The following is a 25,573-nucleotide window of genomic DNA, read 5'->3' as shown; positions in this document are numbered from 1 at the left end:
AAAATTCACTCATAGTCAACCTCGCATCTCTTAGTAGTGTGAGGCTACCAGGAACTGCATTTGCTTGATTTGAGTAGGTGAAAGTCAAGTCTTGAAAGTTTCTTTCTCACTATGCATTCAAATTGGGTTGATATGACAGTTGTGTGAATTGCATTTGATTTGGTGTTGTGAATGATTTTTTGTAGTGATTAGTGCTAGTTGGTGAGAAGAGAGAGATCAATTATTAACCTCCTACCAAAATTAGGGGTGGGAGTAGATGAGACTCACCCACCCATTGGCACAGGGAGTTTTAATTGATTAGAGTGGTAGGTTGGTAGTTTATTACAGGGACATGATTACTAGTGGTTGGCACCTTGTTTTATTATGATAGTGTGATCGAATTTTTCGTGGTGTCGTACTTGTGCATTTATTTCCTTGGCGCTAGCGGCGGCTAGACATCATTCACTTCACACCAACTTGACAACTCACTTCACATAAACTCAACATCTGACGTTGGTGCTCTTGGGTCTTACCTAGGTTCATGTGGATCACCTCATGGTCATGAGCCTCATGCCTCCCAACCTCCTTTGTGTTGCCTCTGATGTTGTATGCTATGTTTTGATTAATAACTATGTGGTGGCATAGTCCCCTAAACTACAACAGAATGAGCGTGTAGCAACAAAAATAATAGTACTTTTATAACTAGAAGGGCAGGGAGATGTCATGCCTTTTTTGTTGCTAAAAAAGTTGCTATTTTTGTTGCAACGCGTTTGCTGTTGAGCAGTGATATTTTGCTGCTATTATCACTTCTTAGTAGCGAAAGTACTGCGTAATAAAGAAAAATTGAGGCAAACTCGGGAGTCTACATAGTAAAACAAACACAACTTCATGTCCTACTCATCGTCATGGACACATTTGATGTGAAACTTTACAAATACAAAAAAAGGACAATTACAATTCATGGTTTTTATTCATTTCATAATTGAATTCAATACTTGGTGAAATTACATAAGTGTATGTCCAAAAATGTCATATACAAAATAAAGCATAATGAAAATCTATAGAGTTAGGGGCTACATTGACTAGGTCTACATCTCATGCATTTCGATTATTATTGTCCCTTGCAGCTCACTCCCTTCTGTAAAATTTCCATTGCTTCTTGCTTGGACATTTGCACCAACATTTGTATTAACACCGTTGAACCAGATTATGGAGTCAGTTGCTAGATGTAGTTTCAGTTTCCCCTGTTCCAAGACTGGGAATATCTTTGACTTCGGAGACAGTTGCTAGTTTATAGCATAAGTTTCCGAGCTTTCTTTCATAGATAGATTTTGTTTTCAAGAGTGGAAACGTCTGAGGAGGGGAAGTATTTTCATGTCTACTCTTTCCACTCATAACTTTGCCATAGGAATTGGCTAAAATTGTAGCCACCGTCCTACAACTATCTCAGTGGAACTAAAAACAGACCAACTTGAACTAGAGTTGTGAGGAACAGAACAACCCCTCAATCCAACCCCCGAGGAATCAGATAATTTGACATCACAGAGACAATTGTCATAGCCAATCAAAGTACCTATCCTATCAAGATTGGGTAATTCCTTGTACGTAGGGGATAAAAATGCCTTTCTTCTCCCAGATGAGAGGGGGGGCTGAATATTATTGATCCGGATGTTCAATGCAGGACATTGCTTTGCAAATTGGTTAGAGGTTTCCTACGAGGCACTGAGCCTTGGAAGGATTTTTTCTTATCTCATATTTCTTTATGTACACCCCGTGTTGGGAGAGATTGGCTGTCCAGCACATGGTATTTGTTCACGAAGGCAGATATCAGGGTACCATCTTCCCCTCTTATTGTAGCCATTGTCAGAGCACGGAGAAGCATGAGACCTTTCTTGCGACAGAGGCTTCCTAGGTCTTTGGATGAGGTTGATCGACAACCTATTATGTGGAATGACTTCATTAGGGATGAGGCCGGTTGGCCACTTGGTGCATCTCATTACATGCAGTGGTCAGGATGGGAGAGATGTGCATATACAATTCTTGCTTGGAAGACCTTCAAGTGTCTTCCGGTGGATCAAAGAGCTACGTCCATTCAGCATCTTAGGGGCTTTTGCATACGTATTGATCAGATTGATGCAGCTATATTGCATGAGTGACTCTTTGGAGGCTTTCATGGAGATTATCAACCGAGATGGTTGGGAGTTTTTTCTAGATAGGTGTATCTTTGTAGGTCATTGCTCTCCTGGGCCAAGAGGCTATAGATTGTTTCGTCTATTCTATCAGCTTGGATGGAGATTGAGGAGATGTAGCATGGAGGGGATCATCCCGGACACTAGGCTTAGTCTAGTAAGGATTGTTGGTCGTTCGAGGAAGCACTGGCTCATTGATCATTCTCCTCAGATAGTGACTCATGGCTCTTGGTGTTTGTGGCTGTATGGTGGCAGTCCTAGGAGATATCTTCAGTGGTATCCAGGTGACTGGGAGTGGATCGATGCCGTCAATCCATTGAAAAGCCTTGCTTTTTTCAGTTTCACAATCCAACATGCGAGGCTTCTCATCACTCGACAGATGCATAGGATCCCTACTCTCAGGTCTCATTGGGAGAGTTATGACATCACTCCTATGATACAACGCAGATATTGGCATAGGCTTTGGCATTCATACAGAAGAAGCCAGATCTTTCATTTCTTTTGGTTATTTTTTGCATGGTGGTCACCCCACCAATCCTACCTGCTTGAGATGTGTGGCATATTCTGAGATTGTACAACATTGTTTATGGGGATGCAGCACTGCACAACATATTTGGGGTTCTATAGCCAAACTTATAGGCAAATTGAGTGGCTGCACCATGTATGTTACTTGGGAGGTAGTTGCTTGGCTTTTCCAATCTGGTCCGTAACTTTTATACGAGGGCAGTGATATAGACACTGCTATTTTCATTTGTAGAGGTATTACCTAGCATGGTTTGTTGCAGGATGTCCCTCACTCACATTATACACCCCCTAGATAGAGGATTGGCACCAGTTGGGAGATTGTTACCAGTATTACTACATGGCAGATTTGGAGAGCTCGATGTGTGGAGGAAATTTAGGACTTCCAATTCTTTGAGTCTTAGTGCATTAGCACTATATGGGGTGATATCATCCATACTCTCAAGGCTACTTGAGCTCGTATTTAGGGGTCCTCTCGTTCCGCGTAGGCAAGGCACGTTGTATTTATGCGGGAGTAGGACCATGGCATTTTCTTTTCCTCTAGTCCAACAGGTCTTTCATGGTACCATGATGCTCCTTAGTGGTTGAGATCACCTTACATATTGGGGTGATCCTATTCTATTCCGGCTTATAGCCGTGATTGTTATATGCCTTTTTTCATACTTAATAGAAGTCTCTCACTTGAAAATAAAATAAAATAAAATACCTTCCTTCTTTGAGAATCAGATATTTGAACCATAGTAGCAACGGAACGGGAATGGGAACGGAACGAAAGCACCACCAGGGGAAGGGGAACGAGAAAAAGGGGGAATGGGAACGAGGGGGAACGGAAACAGGGAACGACCTAGATAATTCCTAGAAATGACGATAAATCTTAACATACAATGCTCATTTATATAACCAAATCAGAGACACACTAAAGTCTAGTGCACCATAATTTGCATGGCTAGATACTAACACTGAATAGATCTCACAAGTCAAAATAAATTAGCCCACATCATACATGACATAAGTGACAAAAAGCACAAAATGTGGCCCACATGGCACAGCCTAGATAAAAGAAACAATCCAAGTCCAAAGTCCAAGCCTCAAGGTGACATGCAAATAGTAAGGAGATATCATGCATGGCTATTGCCAGTGATGCCATCAAGGAGACTATCATCTATGTCATCCAAGAAAGCCATATCATCAAGACCAACATCTACAGCATCCAAATCTTCAATCCCATCCTGACCAGGATCTGCAAGTCCATGTGTCTCCTCATCAAGCAATATAAACTTCTCTGGTTTGGGAGATGCCATATCACCAAGCAAGCGCAAATTAGCACTTACAAAAATCAAGTCATTGACTTGTTTTGTCCCAAATTTGTTCCTCTTCTTGGATGCAACATGGCCGAACACACTCCATAGCTGCTCAATCGGAGAGGAGCTTGCACCTTGAGACAAGATCCTTACTGCCAATGATTGAAGCTGTGGTGTACGAGCCCCATAATCCTCCAACCATAAAGCAGCCCCTATCTTAAACCTCTCTCTCTGTGCATCAGCCGATCCAAACCTTCCCAACTTGCTGCGATAAAATCCAAGTTGGTCTTTCACCAACCTTCGTTTATCTGCATCACGAACCTGCCTAGAAAGCACTGTCTCCCAACCATCCATCACCTCATCATCGGCCCCTTGTCCACATCCTTGGAACTCGGGATCCAAGACATACGTAGCAGCATGCATAGGAGAATGATAACCATTCCATCGTGCTTCACATAATTCTCGAACCTCTGCATATTTCTCATCAGACAAGCCCATTTCCCCTATTTTCTCGATCATTCGGTCAGCCCCCTCATAACCCTTGCCAATGCATGGCTCCCATCCATCTGCAATCCGCATCAAGCGCATGATCGGCTTCATCATAGCATTGATAGTATTGACTTCATCCCAAAATGTGAAGTCTTGTATGGTTCTTGCAACCTCTATGCCGGCTCTTGACCGAGAAAGTGCCCATCCCATCCACTCATTGCATACAACCAACTGCTTCAAAGGCAATTGCACTTTGGATAACCTCTTCATCATGAGAAAGTTATAACCAAAGCGTGTCTCTGAGTACTTCAAGAGATCCTTTTTGGCCGATCTCTTGCAGAATTCATTCAAAATAAACTGATGGTTTTGAATGAAGCTTATTATCTCCTTGCCTTTTTGAATGTGTGGATCAACCCATGGCAAGCTGCCAACATCCTTCAATAAGTTGCTCAAACAATGAGCAAAGCATGGACTAAATGTGCTATGCGGATACCTGTCTTCAAGCTTAAGACCAGCTGCTCTATTTGTTGCCTCAACATCAGCTAAGAACTGAATAACATTCTCTGGTCCAACTTTCTCAATACCTTCGGCCCACTCTTCCACAAGCTGATCTGCAGTTTTTCCAGTCCCAGAAGCATCATGTGAGGAAATGAATTGCATTCTTCCTCGAGAATAAGCAACCATGCCATGAATGGACCTTTTTCGAGTGTCACTCCAACCATCTGCAATAAGTGACACACCATTCTTTGCCCAACTTTCATGCACAGACTCTAAAGCACATTCAATTGCAGCTTTCTCCTTTTGCAACAAGGTGGTGCGTAGTGTCTCATATGAAGGAGGCTTGTATGTTGGGCCATACCGTGCAATCTCCTGGACCATTTCAATGAAATATGGAGACCTGGCAACATTGAATGCTACATGATCATGATAAAAGAACCTTGCAACAGCTGCATCTACCCTCTCTTTCTTGCGGGGATCCCAAGCTGCTCCCAAGGTTTGCTGCTTGCCGGAACTTGCACCCATAGACTGCGAATCTTGGGAAAATGCAAAGCTCCCAAGTCCTCCATACTGTTGTCCATCTCCCAAGTGTACATCTTCCCCATGTCTACTGAAGTAAGATGCATCAATTGCCGGTTTCTTTCGTGCACATGCTTTCTCCTCTTCACTTGGGTACTTTGCCAAAAGCTCTCTACGCATTTCAGGTGTTGTCCCTGGGCATTTGTTCACTTGTGCTTTTTCATTGTTTACATGGCATAGATGTGCTCTCACACGGTTTGCTCCTCCTGACTTCTCTTTGTTACATTGCTTGCATTTCCATCGTGTTGCACCTCCCTTAGATGAATACCTTTCTAGCCTTTCAACCTCGTCCCACCAAGTAGCATTCGAAGCCGATCGCTTTGAACCCGAGTAAGCCATGATTTCTGCAAATTCGGGCAAAAAGTTGAATAGACTTTCAAAGTTAACCATTACAGAGAAATGAGTCCTTTTTTTTTCTTTTGTTTAATGGGGAGAGACTGTGCAGTGTGCAGTCCAGATTGTGACATAGGTAATTTTTAAAACACCAAAAGTTCAAACAAAGAAAGAGAGAGAGAAGAAAGAGAAAAGCTTGCTGCCTTGCCCTCTAGATGAATGTAGTCACTAGTGTGTACACTGCAAGTGCTGGGGGCCTGGCTGGGGGCGACTGTAGTACAGAACAATACGGGCAGTGGAGTCGTGGACAGCAACGGCGACTATAGTACATTGGTACAGGCGTGAACTCCGAAAAGCGACGGGCGATAGGCGTACGGGACCCGGGTGCGAACTTCCGAAAAGCGACTGGTGCAAGGCGTACGGGCCTCTAATTTTTTTTTTAAAAAATCCACGTCATCAGCGTTTCCACGTGGGGGAACGGCAGGCTCGCGTTCCATCTCCCGTTCCACAACCGTTCCCTGGCGTTCCACGTCTTTTCCACCACCTCAACGTTCCAGCCCCCGTTTCCAACGTTCCACTCGTTCAAGCGATGGGGGAACGCGTTCCACCGTTCCCAATGGGGGGAAACGGGGTTCCCGTGCTACTATGATTTGAACACTCGTCATAAATGAAAATTGCAGCTACTAGTGTTCCCACAACTATCTAAGTGGAACTAAAAACAAACCAACTCGAACTAGAGTCGTGAGGAACATAACAATCCCTCAATCCAACGCTTGAGAAATTGGATAATCTGACATGATAGAGACAATTGTCATAATCTGACATGATAGAGACAATTGTCATAGTCAATCAAATTACCTATCCTATCAAGGTTGGGTAATTTCTCGTACCTAGGTAATAAAATTACCTTCCCTCTTTGTGAACCACATAACTATCAGATATCTGAACACTCGTCATAAATGATCTCTGAGAGTGTTCCCATCAAGAGCATGTCCAAACCAGAACTCCCATGATATAACTCTCGCACTGTATCATATCCTCTGCCAAATGCACAATTGTATACAGCAAGTCAATTTTGTCTAGGGCCGCACCCAGAACTCCATTTTCAAGTTCTAATTCTCAAGGGAAACTTGTGTTGACACCCATACCAAACATAACTTGTTGAGTTTTATCATAGGCAGATTTTGACCAATCAAATAATCTCTTGGTGTTGAACATGTGCAATGTTCCACTAGAACTGATTTATCCTCTATGCAGCCTAAGAGATTGAGAACAATCATCATCAATAGGAACCTATCAAAGTTGAACTGCGACAGCCTGAAGTATCCAGAAACTTCAAGTCCCAACTCAAGCTACTATATCAAGGTAATCAAGATGTAAGTGCAATTTACCAACATCAACACTCTACTGGAACTAGGTCGATCTAGAATAACCCTACCAATTAATACCCTGCTACACAGTCCTGGATATTAGCCATAAAAGAAAATGATAATTTGGATATCTGCCACGTCAGAGGCTAGTGCACTCACCCCATAAACTCAGCATCCAACAATCGAGAGTTTTGGATAACTATCCCATCAGAAGCTAACACCTTTGCCTCTACGGAACCCTGTAAACACGCATAAGTGATACATCCTAGCGACCCATACCACTAGAGCATACCCCATATACGTCTTACAATCCATGCTTGCAAGTCTTCAGAAAGATTTTCTAAGGTTGCTAGCAATCTCTTTCGGCATACAAACTGAAACTTCTCGGGGAATAAATCTATATGAGAAACCTACTGATTTCAATATCAGCGAAATTTGGTTTGAATGTGGATCTCTACAAAATATATGTGCGCATGCCAAGATCCATCAGAACCATCTCTATGAAGCAAAGAAACTTTACCTCACATCTGGCAAAGCATAACCGCTTTACCCAAAACATATAGACCCAATCATAGTTACAAATGCCAAGCAAGAACGTAGCATTCTCTTCGATCATGTGCAATCCACAGTCTCATTCTTCCTTCCTTCATGTAATTGATTTCTCAATTCAATTGTCGCATCCCCTTAGTCCAAAAATCCACCAAATAGGAATATAGATGTATCTAGAAACTCTGTATGTAGCGGATCCTAGCGTCCCATACCACCAGTATACACTCCATATAAGACCCCTTTTAGGCATAAGATTAAGTCAATAGTGATCAATTCCTTCCCTATCCTGCCTTGACACAACCAAACTCCCACGTGAAAGACACTGACTTTTAGGTTAGCCCATTGCATCAATCTTCCCTATATGATATACCCTCTTACTTCCTCCCATAATTTTGGCCTACCATAAATATGGCAATCTTGCTCCAAATAGAGATCATAAGGCTGTCGTAATTGTATAACATCCACAACAATCTTGCCTCAAGTAATACTATGTTTGTAGCAACTCATTGTCCTAATCATACCTACATAAGGGAGGCCAGATCTTGATTATGCTACCACATGTAAACCCTATGAATTGGAGTTCAAAACTCGGGAGGATAGTCTTAGGGAACACTATCTTTATCTAGAATAGTATCGTTTCTCGAAAGAAACCATAAATCCCATACAAAGTTACTGAACTCTCCCAAGGGACCTGAAACTCGCGGCGGGTGCCCGCGGGACTAGGGCCTTTGACACACTTGTTGATACCATCAATGCATATTTAAACACTTAAACATGGCCACAGCCTCAACACATATCCATCATCACTTTGCATAAAACATGAAAGCTGGACAAAACATCCACAAATGCTGAAAATGGAGCTTGCACACGTGACACCGCATAAAGGCCGGAATGGCCCCCCCCCCCCCCCCCCTTGGAGTATTTTATTACCCAAGGAGAATAATATCATGTACAAGCTTTGAGGGCCTTACTCTCCCCACGGGAGATGCCGGATTATCCAAATACAAATGCCATAACATAGCCCAACATGAGGCAACCAAGCCGGAACATAGGCTGTAGAAATGCCGAGCCAATAATATAATCCATATACCTCCGTGTGGGTACTGATTCTTCCCCAAAAAACCACGGGTCTTAATGCAATAGAGCTGGTACAGCAAGTACAACTCTCCATTCAGTCGGTACAGCAGGTACAATGGTTGGTACAGCTGGTACGGTGGCTGGTACAGCAAGTACGGCAAGTACAAATGTTGGTACAGCAAGTGCAATGACTAGTACAGCAAGTATAGTGGCTGGTACAGCCGGTACGATGGCTGGTACAGCAGGTACATCAAGTACAAATGCTGGTGCAACAAGTACAATGGCTAGAAATCATAATAAATGATTAAATACCCTTGCCTTAAGTATTTCTTCATGATGGAAGCCTCCAAAACAGTCCCCAACAGCCGGTATTCTTCATGGGCAGCCTTCAAGAGAGAGAGAAAGAGAGTAGCCATCATTAGGGCAGCCTGTAACGGTGGTAGAGGCTAGTGTGCAGCAAGAGAGCCTCCATTAATGAAGAGAGAGGGCTCCAATTTGTAGATTTGGGCCTCCCATGAGCTAAAATGGCAAGAGAACGCTACAATGACAAGTGGAGAGCCACACAATAGCTGAAGTGACAAGTGTGAGGCCACTTGTCTCACTTTGATCCACTTTCTAACAAGTGTCAGGCCACTTGTCTCACTTTGGTCCACTTTCTTGCCACATGTCCCAATCTAAGAGATGGGTCCTTCCATAAACTTTATCTCTAAAAATATCCCAACTGGTAGACATTCTGTCATAGGCACTTTGCCAACTCTTGGTATCTCCTCAATTCCAGATGTAATGACGCGAACAGAATTTCCATCGGAGTCGGGCCAAAAATAGCAACTCTCCTGAATTTTAGGAGTGTGGTCCTTTGTATTCTAGGATAATCCCCCATTCCCAAAGCTTGTTCTTTCCAAATATTTAAACATCCTGGAGTCCACCAGACCCCTTTCAGACTGGGAAATGTCCAGGCCGGTGACAGGACCAATCATAATACTCACGTTCACCTTTGTATTTGTGCGTGGAAAAAAAACTCAAGCCCCATCTAATAGATAAAATCCATGGATAAATACAAGAATCCCATCTCACATGCAGTAAGTGATGGAACAAAGGTGGCCTCTCATCTCGAAATTTGAGATGGAACAAAGGTGCTCCCAAAATGCTCCCTAAAGAAAACTTGCTCCCTTACAGCATGCAAGGACTCCACAACAAATACCATCCAACATTTGCTATGATCCTGGGCTAGAGTACATATGTGAGCCAAAGGCATTTGGAAAATCAAGTATAGGTCATACCATCAATGCTGTGTATATCACACCTCTGCATATCCTTACATAGATTACAAAGCACACTAAATAAAATAACATTATGATTTTACACTTTGAACTTTGAAGACATCACTTTAAATTTTAAAGTTTTGAGTTATTTAGTAAATGCGCATTGCACAATGCAAACACTGAAAACGTTGAACAAGCGCTAATAAGTACACCGACAAACCAATATATAAGCATGGAATGATGATCACTATCAAATAACAAAAGACTAGTGTCTACAATGCACATAAAGTGCCGAGTAAGACTCAAAAGTCAAAACAATGAAATATAGGGTAGAGCTAAGAGGCTATGTTGCTAAATGATAAATCAGGAGAGCTTGCAATGCTCAATCGGAGCTTGGAGCCTGAGAAGTGCTGGCCTCATGATCATGGCTGCCTACATGACCAGTCTGAAAGGTAGTGGCATCGACCTTTGGGCTCTGTTGTGTCGCCACCTGCTCATTTCCCTCGTGCTCCATCTCTCACTGGGTAAAGGGATCTGCCTTTGCAGTCACACCCTTGCGAAGCATTCACAAGTTTGTGCTTACAAAAACAAGATCATTGGCCTTTTCTACACCAAGGCGGTTCCTCTTCTTTGATGCAATATGGCTGTAAGAACTCCAAAGCTTCTCCAAACAAGAGGAGCTTATAGCTTGGCTGAGAATACAGATAGCCAACTGTTGCAGCTCAGGCCTATCTGAACCATAGTCCTCCCACCACAAAGCAGCCCCAACCTTCAACCTATCCTCCTGTGCATCCGCACAACCAAAAACACCACGAAAGGATATGTATGCAGCAAGCTGGTCTCTAATTTTGCGCCTAATGCCTCCATCCGGCACTAGACGATCCAAGATGCGCCTCCAAACATCACTCACTTCTCTGTCACTCTCGTGTTTATTACCTTGAAACTCAGGGTCCACCATAGACTGCATGCAAGGGAGGGGCATAGGAGTTCCATCTCGTCACACATAGGGAACGAATCTCCTCGTATCTGTCTTGATCGGGCTCTAACTCTTGCAACTTCTCTACCATTCTATCCATCGCCTCATACACATTCCCGATGCATGGCTGCATAGCATCTACAAGCCTCAACAAGTGGACAATAGGCCTCATTGTAGCATCAATGCGTTTCACATCCTCCCAAAAGGAAGCGTCCTCTGCATGCTCCCTGCATAATCTGCCTATGGCTGTTGAAGCCAATGTGGAAGTGGTGAACTCGTTGCTGATGAAGAGCTGCCTCAATGCACCACTGCACTCCCTCAAGCGGTCTAGCATCAAGAAGTTGAAGGCAAATTGGATGTCTTGAGTATTTGAGAAGTGAGAGCCTTGATTTGTTGGAGAACTCGTGGCGGAGGAACTGATGGTTGAAGACAAGTATGGAAAGCAATATGGTCATGGAAGAAGAAGCGAGCCACGACCGTATCAACCTCTTTCTTCTTTTTAGGATCCCAACTTCCATCAAGTGTACTCTGTCGTTGCGCGGGTGTGGGCATTGTAAAGGAACCTTGGGCATGTGGGCTTGGTGTAGATGAGGTAGATGCACCCCCTGACACCGAAATAGGCCCCTCGGGCGGTATCACAAATGCTGTAGGATCCACAGCCACACGTGCCGGCCTTGTAGTCCTCAAAGCCTCATGCCCCGGCAATGCGCTCAAGAAGCTCCCTTCTCTTCTTTGACGCGATTCCCGTGCAAAACTAAACCTCGTGCCCAGACTCTTGCAAAAGGTGGGCTCTCACTTTGTCTAACCCACTCGTCCGCCTATAGGAGCAAAGCTTGCAAGACCACGGGCGTGAACCTCCTCCACTTCCAAGGCGGTTGGCGGAGGGTGCTTGTGAAGAAGATGCCATGAGAGAGTGAAAGTTGAAACTTGAAAGTTGAGAGAGAGAGAGAGAGAGAGAGAGAGAGAGAGTGAAGGAGCTTAAGCCATGACATATATATAGCCTAGGCCCTAGGCGGCAAGCCACAGTCGAGGCCAACGGGCAGAAGCAACGACAGAAAACGGATACAGCTAGCAACACGCAGACGCAACGAAAGAAAAAAACGATGAAAAAACCGGCCGTAAACGGCAAAAAAAAAATGATGAAAAAAATGATCCGTTGCAATGTGCCATCCCCGTCCCATCCCTGACATGGTCGTCCGTTCCGCTGTTCTCGGGATGCCATCCCCTGGTGAGAAGAATTGCTAGAATGTTCCCGCTGTCGCATCTCACCCTCCGCCCCCTCCGTCCTTCGTGACTATGGTCCTGTTAGCATCGGGTAACCATTTTGGTACTAAAACCTACTACCGATCAAACTCCGTAAGATAAACTTAATCTAGGTCTATAAAGGGATGTCTACTCTATAGAACCCAAATTTGTACATTGTAAAAGTACCAGTATAATCACCACTAAACCTAGTGCACCTCAAGTAAAATATGACACAATGGCCCTCACCATACTGACAACAATAAGTTATCCATGGTCATACAGAAACCTCATCAATGTAATCTTCTCGACAAAAGTCAAGACATGCTTCCCTCGTGATTCAAACTCATCCGAAAATAACTACCCACATGAAGCTACACTGAATCCCTAGCTGTCACGTGCGCGCCCGTGCTATGGCTAATCTTTGGCATGAACTGTCTTAATCCTTGATTAGTGTAGCAATTAGGCTCACCATCAGCATCAGAGTCATCGTCATCAGGACCATCATCATTGGCATCAACAATAGCATCAGAAGCATCTTCATCATCATCTGTCACGTGCACGCTAACAACATTGGTATCATAGCATTCAGGCTCAGCCCACTAAGCTATGTCCCAAGGAAGGTGCACAGTTCTAGCAAGAAGGATGCAGTAGGGTAGTAGATAGAGTCGTCTGCAACAACAGGCGAAGCTAGAGGAAGCAGTCCCTGAGGGTAGGTACGCAAACCCAGTACCTCAGGAAGTCCTCGTATCAGTTCCAAAGGCCCAGCAACAGGCATGATCAATTCCGGCAGGTGACCCACCGCTGTGTAAAGATTAAGGGAAAGCAGGCATGGGGACAACAGTGAACAGATGCTCAATTCTTCATCAAAGACTTGGAAGTGGAGATCAGGAGTGTGAATGGGAGTATGGAATTAGGGTTAGGTTCATGTGGGAGACATACACAGAGAAACAAGGGAGAGAGAGAGAGAGAGAGAGTTGTGGGGATAAGTCAACTCATCAAGATGAGTGTGTGACTCCCCTATCACACATGTATATTGCACTAGTACACATAGTGCACTTAGTACATTAAAAGTACTAAGTGTACTATGTACTATAACTTATGGGCTTGTACACACTATAAGGGTGGGCATAATGCCTTTACCCCAACAACCTCCCACTTAAAGGCAAAGTGCCCTTAAGTAAAGGAAAAGAAAAATCAGCATGTACATGATAATATACAAGGCCATATCAAGGCTGAAACTGGTCTCATCCAATGCCCATCAAGTGTCTGCAATGAGCAAACCGCTCCGGAGGCAAACTCTTTGTCAACAGATCAGCCGGGTTGTCATCCGTATGAATCTTAACAAGCTGAATTTGCTTGTTCTCTATCACCTCCCTGATGAAGTGATACTTCACATCCACATGCTTCGTCTTTGCATGAAAAACAGGGTTCTTTGCCAACTGGATGGCACTCTGACTGTCACAATGCAACAATGGAATATCCCCTGTATAGCCCAAATCAACCACTAACCGAGATAGCCATAATGCCTCCTTGCAAGCCTCTGTGGCTGCAATATACTCGGCCTCTGTAGTAGATAAGGCAGTGCACTTCTGCATCCTGGATATCCACGACACAGCACCTCCTGTGAATGTAAACACATAACCGGTAGTAGACTTGCTCCTTCCCCGTTCTTGGCTTTTACCCCTTTGCTGGGATCTCCCACGTGCATTCATTGCATTGGACTTTCCAACAGAGTTGTTCTTCCTGTTCATCTCCTCTTGAAGGAGAGCACCCTCACCATCTGCATATGACAGCATAGCATTCGAATTGCTAGTGGCTGTCCTGAATGTGTCCCAACTCTCTGGCAAAGTGCATAAGAGAAAAGTGGCTTTGAACTCATCGTCCATTGCCAACTTTTGATTTATAACTTGGCTGACAATACCATTAAACTCATTTAGATGGGCTGCCATAGACGCCCCTTCCTTCATTTGAAGACCTATGAGTTTCTTCAACCAATACACTTTGCTTGAGGCACTTTGCTGGGCATACAAGTCCTGCAATCTCTGCCACATTCCCCAAGCTGTCTTCTCTTCACGAATGCTGAAAAGTAAAGAGTCTGACACAGACAACATGATAGTAGATCTTGCTAGCTCATCCATATCTTCCCACTCTTCAGCAGTAAGAGAAGCGGGCTTTACATCCCTTTCTTTGATAGGCTTGTGCTGCTCCTTCTGGAGCAACACATTATAGCACTGGGTTTGCCAAATATCATAGTTATGTGAGCCTTCAAGCTTCTTGATGTGAAGCAATGAAGAGCTCTCACCTGTGGTTGCCATAGCAATATGCAACCTGTCAATGCCCGACTCCCTGCAAAATGTGCAAACACTGCACCAAAAGCACACAAAGTGCTCACAGTTGTTCTCCCAAGCTTTATCTCCCACTGCGGAAGCTTAAATGCAACTCTACTCCTACTTTATGTGATGAAATCACCAAAATCTGGTTGCTGCAGATTTAGGACAGCACCTTAAATGTGCTTTGTTGCCCTTCCAAAGTACTGTACAACAGTACTAAGTGCTCACCAATGATGTACCAAACCTGTACCGGCAAGTACAGCAGCTGAAATTGAACCTTTTCCTCACTCAAATCAGTGTGCAGCCATGCCAAAACTTGTACAAAGCTGTACCAAATCTGTACCAACAGGTACAGTAGCAATAAATGCTCTCCTGGCTGTCCAAATGAGTGAAAATCAGACTTTTACAGTCCCGAACACCGCATACAACAGTCCCGAACAGAAATTGGGCAAAAGCCCCTTGACTGTAAGCTGATTTCTGAGGATTCAAGGCATAAATGTCTTGCCTGCTGCTTTGCCAAACTCAACAAGCATACGATCTTGAAAAGCCCCTTGATTTAAGATCAATTGCTGATCATACATGGTACATTGACGCACATGAAGGCATCCAGAGTCTTCGCGATGCTTCCCCTTGGCCACATATACATCCAATACATGAAAGCCCCTTGATGTACAGGCACATTGAGTGCTTGTCAGGCATCAACACATTGCCCAAAGCATCAATGCGATTGCCTGCATGCAAATCAATCCAATTGGCACAAAAGCCCCTTGATTTGCGATGCAAATTGCTGCAATTTTGCCCGAATGTGCGATTTCTCACATCATACAGCATGTATGAATGCTTAATTGCACAATTACATCAAAAGCCCCAAATTTCGACATCCAATTTCTTGCAAATTGATCCTGATTGTGACCAATGTCACCCAATTTTGCCAATTTTGCTCAAAATTGAGCAATTCGGCACCTATACCTGCTCAATTAATGATTGTACCTGCTCAATTGCAAATCCCAAAAAAAATTGAGGCAAATACCTTGTAATTTTCTGATTTTCTCTGAGATTTGCAGGCTGAATTTGTTTGTGTTGATGCTGTTGCAGAAGGGGGGTGATGAATTTGGTGCTGCTATTGCAGAAATGGTCACAGAGCGCTGTGGCGGTGGCGGTGGCGGTGGCGGAGAAACCGTTGGCTGAAGAGAAGCGAGACTCGCATGCGCTTAATCGCCCAATGCGTTGCTGCCTTCGCCGTTTCTGCCTGGCTGTTGGCTGCCTGCGCTAGGCAGCCTGGGCTTCGCTGGTACACGCACCACAGCTACTCCTCGCTCGCTTACTCGCCTTCGCGCTACCCTGTAGCCCGCGTGAGTACTCTGCTCACGCCTTGTGTGTTCGCTTGACCACCACCACGTAGGCGTGTCGCCTTCGCCTACTCACGCGGACTACCACCACGTAGGCGTGTCGCCTTCGCCTACTCACGCGGACCACCACCACGTAGGCGTGTTCGATGGACGCCCGCCTGCCTTCGCCTAGTAGCCAGCCGTCGACCAACGCCTTGCTGCCTTCGCCTAGTGGCCAGCGGTCGACCAACGCCTTGCTGCCTTCGCCTAGTGGCCAGCGCTTCTACACGCTTCCCCACGTTCACACAGCCTTACGCTCACACAGACAGCCCATCGTTCAACGCTCACACAGAGAGAAAAAACAGCGCCTGCACCTTCTTCTCCTCTACAGCAAATTCAACACCACCATTGTTGGAAGTTCAGGCGACAAGTGCAGCAACGTAAGCAGGCTGTTGACGGACGGACTGCAATGAAAATTTGTTGGAAGGAAACTGCACATGCCGAGAGCTGCAGACTGGCTCTGATACCAGTTGAATGGGAGTATGGAATTAGGGTTAGGTTCATGTGGGAGACATACACAGAGAAACAAGGGAGAGAGAGAGAGGGAGAGTTGTGGGGATAAGTCAACTCATCAAGATGAGTGTGTGACTCCCCTATCACACATGTATATTGCACTAGTACACATAGTGCACTTAGTACATTAAAAGTACTAAGTGTACTATGTACTATAACTTATGGGCTTGTACACACTATAAGGGTGGGCATAATGCCTTTACCCCAACAGAGTGAAGGTTTTTAGACCAAAAACGTCAGTCAAAGTCAGTAAGCAGTAGCAGTTAAAGGTCAGTAGAAGTCCACAGAGGAAGGATGATAGCTCTTCCGTCTACCGCAGACACCATAGCTCTTCTTAGAGCTCAGAACCAGCTGCTCATGGAGCGTCTCCAACTCTTGGAGACAGCAGCAGCACGCCCTCCTCCGCCTCCAGCAGCACCTGACTACATCTCCCTCTTCTTTCAGATGGAACAACAAAGGAGAGAGGACGAGGCCCAAAGGAGAGAAGAAAAAGCAGAAGCAGAAACTAGAAAGCAACAAGAAAAAGCAGAAAGACGGGACTATGAGGAAGCCCAACGCAGGATCGACGAAGACCGGCGTCAGGCTGAACTCGTCGCTCGGGAGCACCAATGAGAGCTCGATCAAGAGAACATATGTTACTCGAGCACCAAAGGGAAAAGGAGGCCATTCATCTTAGATACCAGCACCTCTCTTCAGCATCCCCAGTCTCAGGTGCCACCAGCCAGCAGTCCGCAGCATCAACTACCGTCATTCGAAGTCAACCTAATTTTAGTAAGTATGATGGTAAGTGTGATCATTTAGCAGTAAATCAATTTATTCATCAATTTACTACTCATTTTCCATTAGCTAGGATCACAGATCCTCAGGGTAGAGTCCACGTAGCGGCTCCCCATCTCATTGGTGAGGCAGTCACTTGGTGGCAGCATTGGTCTAATCTCTATACAGACCAGACCACAGGTGTCACAGTTTTCAACCGAGATACCTTTGTCCATGACCTGAAGACCAGATTCCTCCTGCCCCAGTACATGACCGGTCTGGCAGATGAGTTCTATGGACTCAGACAGAACGGATCCCCATTGCTTCAGTTTTCCGGCAAGGTTATCACTTTAGCACAACAGTTAGGGTTATCTGCAAAGGCCAAGATGGAGCAATTCATTCATGGATTGGATCCTAACATTCGGTTCACTGTTCGTAACTTTGCACCCAGTACATATGACCGGGCTTTGACTCTCGCTCAAAATGAAGAAATGAAGATGAACGGAGGCAAGCCCAAGCAGTCATCTCAGTCCAGTACCAAACCCCAGCAGCAGAAGCAATCCACTGCACAGCCAGGGAAAGGTTCTAAAGATGCTAAGAAGGACGGCAGTAATAGCTCTAGTTCAGGGGGTAAGAAAGACAAAGAATCTAAGCCTAAGAAAACCCCGATGAAAAGGCTAAAGCAGGCATTACTGGAGGTTATCTTCCTCCAGAGGAGCAAAAGAAGTATCAGTTAGAAAACAGATGTTTTTTCTGTCACATCATAGGGCATGGTAAGAAGGATTGCCACAAATGGCAAGCGGAACAAGCCGCTAAAGCCTCTTCTGCCACAATTGCCACAGTCTCCCCAGCTCCTCCAGCCCCGCCTACTACCACGAATGCGGTTCAACTTTTACCTTCTATGCATCCTATGCCACCAATGGTATTTAATGCTAAGCAGGAGGGTGAGAGCGATGCTGCACAGAAGAGCCTCATCCGAGCTTATGGCTCTGCCAAACAAGGGCCGACAGTTTGTAGTCCTTTTCGATATGGGTAGTTGTGAAGATGCCATCTCTCCCCAGTTGGCTAATAAATTGAACTGCACATTAGTCCCATATCATCTGGATGTGGACGGGTTTACACCTGGTCTTCGCACCCACATTTCCTAGAAGGCACAACAATTTGCCTTTGAAGTTCAAAAGGCCTCATTCCAACGAGATTTCAACATAAACGCCAAAAAGTCTGTCTTTGGTGCTAAGGAAGTTCAGTATTTGGGCTACGTCATCGGTTCCGATGGGATTAGACTAGATCCATCAAAGGTTCAGGAGATCTTAGATTGGGACATTCCTAAGACCGCCCAAGAAATCCGCTCATTCGTAGGTCTTTGTCAGGCCTATAGTACCCATGTTCATCAGTTTTTAAACCTTGCAGCACCTCTTACCGACTTGGTCAAGGGGGTGAAGACTCGCAAGCAGAAAGTCTCAGTTATAGGCAAGGCGCTTGATGCATTCCGTGCACTCCAGAAAGCTGCCTCAGAAGCACCTGTATTAAAGTTAGCATCATGGGACAAACCTTTCGAGGTCATCACTGATGCCAACAATGTAGCCATAAGTGCAGTCCTCCAGCAGGAGAATAGACCCGTGGCATATTATAGCAGAAAGTTGGATGTCGCTGAAAAGAATTATTCGGTATATGACAAAGAGCTTTTGGGTGTGATCACAACACTCAAACATTGGAAGCCTTTTCTTTATGGACAAGTTTTCACAGTGAAAACAGACCACCAAGCACTTAAGTGGCTTCAAACTATGCCCAGTGCCAGTGGAGTGATCGACAGGCCAGGTGGAGTCAACTCTTCCAACAGTTTGGAGGAATGATTGAATATATCCCTGGTAAGCATAACCCAGTAGAATAGCAGATGCTCTTAGTCGAAAGGCTAGCATCCTGGCAGTCCAAGAATCTACCATTCTCGAAATCACGAGAAAGGACTTAGATAGCATGAAAGACCAATATGTCGACTCCCCTGAGTTTGTACTCAGTACAGTTTGGACCTCCAGTTTGAGCCAAGCCATTATTCCATCCAGAACGGTTGGTTGTTCTTCAAGAACCGCCTCTGTGTCATTCGAGAAAAGCGTTCCGCTCTTCTCTACGATGCCCATGACTCCTTAGTTGGAGGACATAGGGGTATCAACAGTACTCTCGAGAAATTAGAACGGTCCTTTTATTGGCCAAAGATGAGGTTATGCTAGCAAAGGACCAGTGTTGGTTATTCTAGACCTTTTTGTGGTTGAACATGATGAGCTTGCATTGAAGCAGTCTTGAATCAAAAAGGCCATGCTGTGGCCTATGAACGTCAGAGACAACAAGGTAACAGATGCATTATCTCGGAGAGCCCTGAGCCATGAGGTTTCTATGGGTTACCCTATGGATTTCATTTTTGATTAAGGATCTTTATGCTATCACAAAAGACTTCAAAGATGTTTTGGAACAGATTACAGAATAAAGATTTGGTGACTTTCTATGTCATCAAAAAGGGTTTTTCTTATGATGCAAACCCGTTTATGTGACACAAAGGATTCGAGGACAAAAGGCAATGCTCCAGACCTATGCTCTGTTGAACTTGAATTAGCCATAGCAAGAGTCGGCTCCAACTCAAAGGCATCCAGATAAAGCTGCAATACCTGAGGTGAATCTGCTAAGTCACCCTCCTCCATCCACTTCGTATCCATTGGTGAATGGTTCCAAGATAGCAACGGGAAACTTTACCTCGTACCTTTCTTTCCTTATGTGCCAGTATCTGCTCGGGAATAAGAACCTCATCAAGTTCTTCCACTTCCGGTTGAGCCTACATCTCCTCGGAAAGGTCTAAGAAGACTCACATGAAATGCATTGTGAATCCTCCACTGATCTGGTAGCTTCAAATGATAGGCCACCTCACCGATCTTTTCCAATTCCGAAAAGGTCCATAGTAGCATATGCTCAACTTGGGAAATAAGCGCTCTTTACCTTCATCTTTTTGAGCCTAGCTTTCTCAAAACGCAAAAGAACCCAGTCACTCAATGCAAACTTCAATGCATGCCTGTGACGGTCTGCTGCCTTCTTTTGTTGCTGTTGAGTTTTTTGGAGTGCCAACTTAACTCTCCTATAAGCTTCATCTATGTTCTCCACATACTGGTCAGCGTGAAAGATCTTATTCTTTGTGTGTAATATGGATGGTACCTTCTTCCCTTCTTCCACAATCTCAAAAGGCGCCTTGCCCGTTGAGGTATTTATAGTGTTGTTATAAGCGAACTCCACCAAAGGAAGATACTTTTCCCATTGTTGCTTGTGCTCTGACACATAGCACTTGAGAAGATCTAACATTGTGGAATTAGCCTCTTTTGATTGCCCATCTGTCTGTGGATGAAACGATGATGAAAACTTGAGAGTTGTACCCATGTTGTCAAACAACCCTCTTCAAAATAAACTCGTCATCCGTGGATCATGGTCACTAAGGATAGACGAAGGCATTCCATGATACTTGAAGATGTTCGCTATGAACAACTTCGCCATGTGATCAACTTTGATCTTCTTACCACGGGAATGAAATGAGCTTGCTTACTGAACCTGCATATGATAGCCCAAATGCCATCATTCCCCATTTGTGTCCTCGGAAGATCAAATATAAAATCCATGGCAATGCTCTCCCATGGTCCATTTGGAATAGGTAAAGGCTGAAGAAACCCTGGTGTCTTTTGACGGTCAAACTTCACCTTCTGACATATGATGCATTGCCTAACAAAAGTATCAACATCCCTTCTCAAGGTCGGCCAATAAAAGAAAGCCTCAACTGCCTTTACCGTGGTCTCAATGCCCCTATGACTTGCATACGGTGGAGCATGAATTTCAATCGTAACCTTGAGCCGTAATTACCTGGTAACACACAGTCTACCATACATCAACAAGAAGTCATCCCTGAGAGTATAATGATCATGCCGCTGACCCTCAGACATCTGATCATAGACCCTGCCAAAATCCTCATCCTGCGTATACTGCTCTTTCATCTCATCAAGCTCATGATGATAAGCAAGTGAAATTGCTAAGACCTATGGCTAGCGTGACAAAGAATCTGCCACAACATTCTTTTTGCCTTCACGTGTACGATCTGGAAGTGGAACATAGGCAAAAAGTTGGCCCATCTCATATGCTTCTTAGAAAGCTTAGTTTGCGTGAGGAAATAACGCAAGGTCTGATGATCTGTCTACACAGTGAAATCAGCCCCAAGTAAATAGTGTTTCCATGTAGAAAGAGCATGAATTATATCCAACATCTCTTTCTCATAGACTTGTAAATGCTTCATGGCATTCTGTAATATACGACTCTCATAGGCTATCACATGTCCTTCCTGCATGAGAACTGCCCCAATGCTATTCCCACATGCATCACACTGGACAACAAAAGCCTTTTGGAGATCTAGTAGTACCAATACGGGATCCGAAGTAAGCTTTTCTTTAAGCTTCTTAAAGGTTGCAATTTCTCGATCAGCCCATCGAAATGGAGTTCCCTTCTTTGTCAAAGCATGAAGGGGCGAAGCAATCTCAGCAAAATACCGTGTATGTACCGCTTGTAATAGAAACACAATCCCAAAAAGCTGCGTAAATCATAAAAGGTTCTCAAATCTGGCCAATTGAGAATTGCTTCTACTTTCGAAGGATCCATACGGACTCTATCTTTAGACACGATGTGTCCCAAGAAGTGTATTTCTTCCAAGAAGAACTCACGCTTCTTGCCATTTATGACCAACCTATGCTTCCAGAGTTCTTCAAACACTGTGGTCAAATGCTCCCTATGCTCCTCCTCTGAGCGTGAATGCACAATTATGTCATCAAAGAATGTGCCCACAAATGTCCTATGAGGCCAGAAAATCCTATCCATCACCTGTTAAAGGTGGCGGGAGCATTTGTCAAGCCAAAGGGCATGACTAAGAACTCATATAGTCCAAAGGTGGTCGGAAATGCTGTCTTATGCACATCCTCAGGTCTAATGCGTATCTGATGATACCCGCTTTTCAAGTCTATCCGACTAAAGACTGTGGAGCCTTGTAAGCGGTCCAATATGTCATCGATCCTTAGAATAGGGAATCGATTCTTGATGGTGTTCTTGTTTAGCGCCTTGTAATCTATACACATGCGCTAAGAACCATCTTTCTTTTGCACTAAGAGCACAAGTGAGCAAAAGGGTGATGAGCTTGGCTGAATCAACCCCTTTTTCAACAACTCCTGTACCTGGATCATAATTTCCTCTTGTTGGGTTGCACTAACACGGTACGGCGGTCTATTTGGTGGGATACTCCCCGGAATAAGATCAATAGCATGATCTTCTGGCCTTTCTGGAGGAAGTTCTCTTGGCAATGACTCGGAAAAGCAATCTTGGTACTCACGTAGGAAATTGGTCCTGTCTTTATCTAACATAGACAAATTAGATTGAGATTCATCATCTTTTGCATCCTTAATAAAAACCAAGTATGCGGAAAGATGCTTTTTTATTACTGATGAAATGGCCGAAGCCTATACAATAGGAACAGATTCCCCTATAAGCTTTACATCCAAAATGTGTTCTTTCCCTCTATGAGTCAAAGTAATCTTCCTGTTGTACATATCCACCACCACATGTACTCTATGGCACCATGGCATACCCAACAAAACATCACACCCATCAAGTGGCATGATATAGAATTCCCCTTTAAGCTTTACATCCAAAATGTGTTCTTTCCCTCTATGAGTCAAAGTAATCTTCCTGTTGTACATATCCACCACCACATGTACTCTATGGCACCATGGCATACCCAACAAAACATCACACCCATCAAGTGGCATGATATAGAATTCCTCACTGTCCACATAACCCGATGCCTTCAACGAGTATGCATCAAATCAACCTTAGCGCAAAAGCATAGAGAATACCTAGTTCTTGTGAATCCATGGAAAGCAAAACGGAAAAGCTAATTGAGACCTTCTCCCGTGCATCGTGATACCTTTCGCATTTAGGCTGCTTTGATACCAAGTGTGTAAGCCCAGTGGGGCGTGCCTTGACAGATTCCACCACGTATCCAAGAGATAGAAAGATAAAGAGAGAAGATAGAGAGGGAGAGAGAGAAGGGTTTAGGGAACTTTCCCTAGGACACACACACTGAGCGGGGAAGAGGCCCGGCTCCCTTTCAGGAATTTATTTAGGAACAATCCACGGGCTCGCAAGCCAGGATCAATACATCAATGAATACAAAATCAAACATATATACTGATGTAGAAACCCAAGTCGGAGTCGATGTCGATGTTGAGGCATGAGATCCTGATGCTGAGCACACCATGGGGATGACCCACAAGAATCTCTCACGGGGCTAGTACCAGATCCAAGTCCAAATCCAAATCCAACGAACCCCAATCTTGTACATGACGTACACGAGATATGTGTAGATGACGAAGAATATGATGTCCAGCTGAAGATTTAGTGCCCAATCTGGAATAGAAAACGGTCCACAAGAGACCAAACAAAGGCGTATGAATCACGGTTGGTCCACGTGGCAGTCAGAGCTGACAGCACAGTAGTCGGCCGGCGAAGAATACCCAGTTGGCGGCAGCAGTACAGTGTTGGGCAGTTTGTATGGCAGATCAGGCTGCTGCTGGTGGCAACAGAATAGGTGCAGGTGGCTAGATGGCTGGCGGTGGCGGTTCTGTTTTGGCGGCAGCAGCAGGTGGCCACAATAGGTGGTGCTGGCTAGCGGTGGCTGGGTGATGGTCCAGTCGCAGGTGGCGCTAGTATAAGGCAACCAGGCAAGCGGCACTGTACGGCAGCCATGCGGCGTATGGCATGTAGTCAAGTGGCAGGTGCAATTCAATCGGCAGAGGCCAGGCAGCGGTAGGTGGCAGCGTTGGGCACAGGCAGGGGTCGGCAACGGCGTTCTTGAGCAAAAGACGGCTATGAGATTAAACTCCACGCTAGGTTGGTGGTGATAGGCTCAACGCTTCAACGATGATGGCCTTGCCTTGATGATGATGATGGAGAGGTTACTCTTCAAGTTGAGGCTCAAGAGAGGCTCATGCTAGTTTTATATTAGAGGGGAGCCCTGCTTTTTGCCAGAAGCTTATCCATGCTTTTGCTTTGCCTTTTTCACTTTGCTTTCCTCTTTTGCTTTTCATAATAAAATACTTATTCAAAGAAGGCAAACTTTCATTAAAGTTCTTGTGCTTTGCTTTTTTGGCTTTAGGGCCTTGCTTTTTGGCCCTAGAGTTGCTTTTTGTTTTTTGGTCCGGCTCAATCTCCTCTTGCCAGTGGTGCTCTTGGCTCGTGGTCAACTCAGTTTGACTTTTTGCTTTTCTCTGCTTTTTGACCAAAACTAGTGCTTTTCCATGTACAAACCTTATGGTCCATGTCCCCATGCCTTCTTCTACTTGTCCAGTGTTCGGGCAAGGGTTCCAAAGAGTGCTAGGAAGGCCAAATAGTTACAAAGTGTGACAACCCCACGGATCTCTTAAATGCAAAACATGAGTGGTTAGTACGAACCCCTTGAGGGAGGTGCAAGCTAGCTCACCTCCCAACCGTAGGTTGTATGCTTCGAACCACCTTTGAACTAGGGGCTAAGGCCCGACTCCCATAGATCCATGCTAGTCCTTCGACATGCAGGGCTCCCCTAACCCTATTGGATTAGGCCACTGCTCCTGAGGATTAGCACTAGGTACATAACAAAAAACCTAGCACTGAGAGGTAGTCTATAGCTGCAATCAAGTGAGCAAACAATTTGCTTGATGCTGCATATGGCTTCTCCTTTTAATCTGATCAGCTCAATTATGCTTCTTGACCTTTTTTCTTGTATGTTGGCAGGTTCCTTTTGGAAAGGCAGCATTTTTTCTGGGACGATTGGTGCACACAAATGAATTTCTGGTACCGACTCAATTGAGTTTTATCTATTTTCTCTGTGTAGGATAAATTTTGGTTTCTCAAAAGGACCTATTAAGATTTTTGGCCAGGCAAAGTAAAGTGAGATCTGAAATGATTTTGTACAGGTCCTTTTAGGAGAGGGCTACTATGCTGAATGCTCTGCAAAGCAAACACTGGAAATTTTAGACAGACGTGGCAAGTTTTTGAACTCCCAAATTGCTGGTGTGAAATCGCAACTGGTGGATCTTGATGTGGAGTCTCGATTCTTTAGCGAAACTCTTGCTGAAGCTGCTGTAAGTGTCCAAGCTGTTGGTTCGTAGGACCTGT

General features: G+C 44.6%; 1 protein-coding gene across 2 annotated transcripts in view; it reads left to right on the top strand.

The window, feature by feature from the left end:
• The window catches only part of LOC147634420 (Prefoldin chaperone subunit family protein), a 48,436-nt gene that overhangs the window by 3,368 nt on the left and 19,495 nt on the right, over positions 1-25,573 (top strand). For both annotated transcript variants that reach the window (XM_086803490.1, XM_086803489.1), the window contains exons 2-3: positions 25,190-25,249; positions 25,372-25,539. In XM_086803490.1, the coding sequence (XP_086659616.1) occupies positions 25,190-25,249; positions 25,372-25,539 (228 nt within the window). The remainder of the gene's footprint in view (positions 1-25,189; positions 25,250-25,371; positions 25,540-25,573) is intronic.

This window comes from Cibotium barometz, chromosome 10, assembly GCF_041138505.1.
Source record: "Cibotium barometz isolate CiBa-2024 chromosome 10, ASM4113850v1, whole genome shotgun sequence".
Taxonomy (NCBI): Eukaryota; Viridiplantae; Streptophyta; class Polypodiopsida; order Cyatheales; family Cibotiaceae; genus Cibotium; species Cibotium barometz.
The sequence above is the reverse complement of the archived record's forward strand: the minus strand, read 5'-3'. Positions and strand labels throughout refer to the sequence as shown.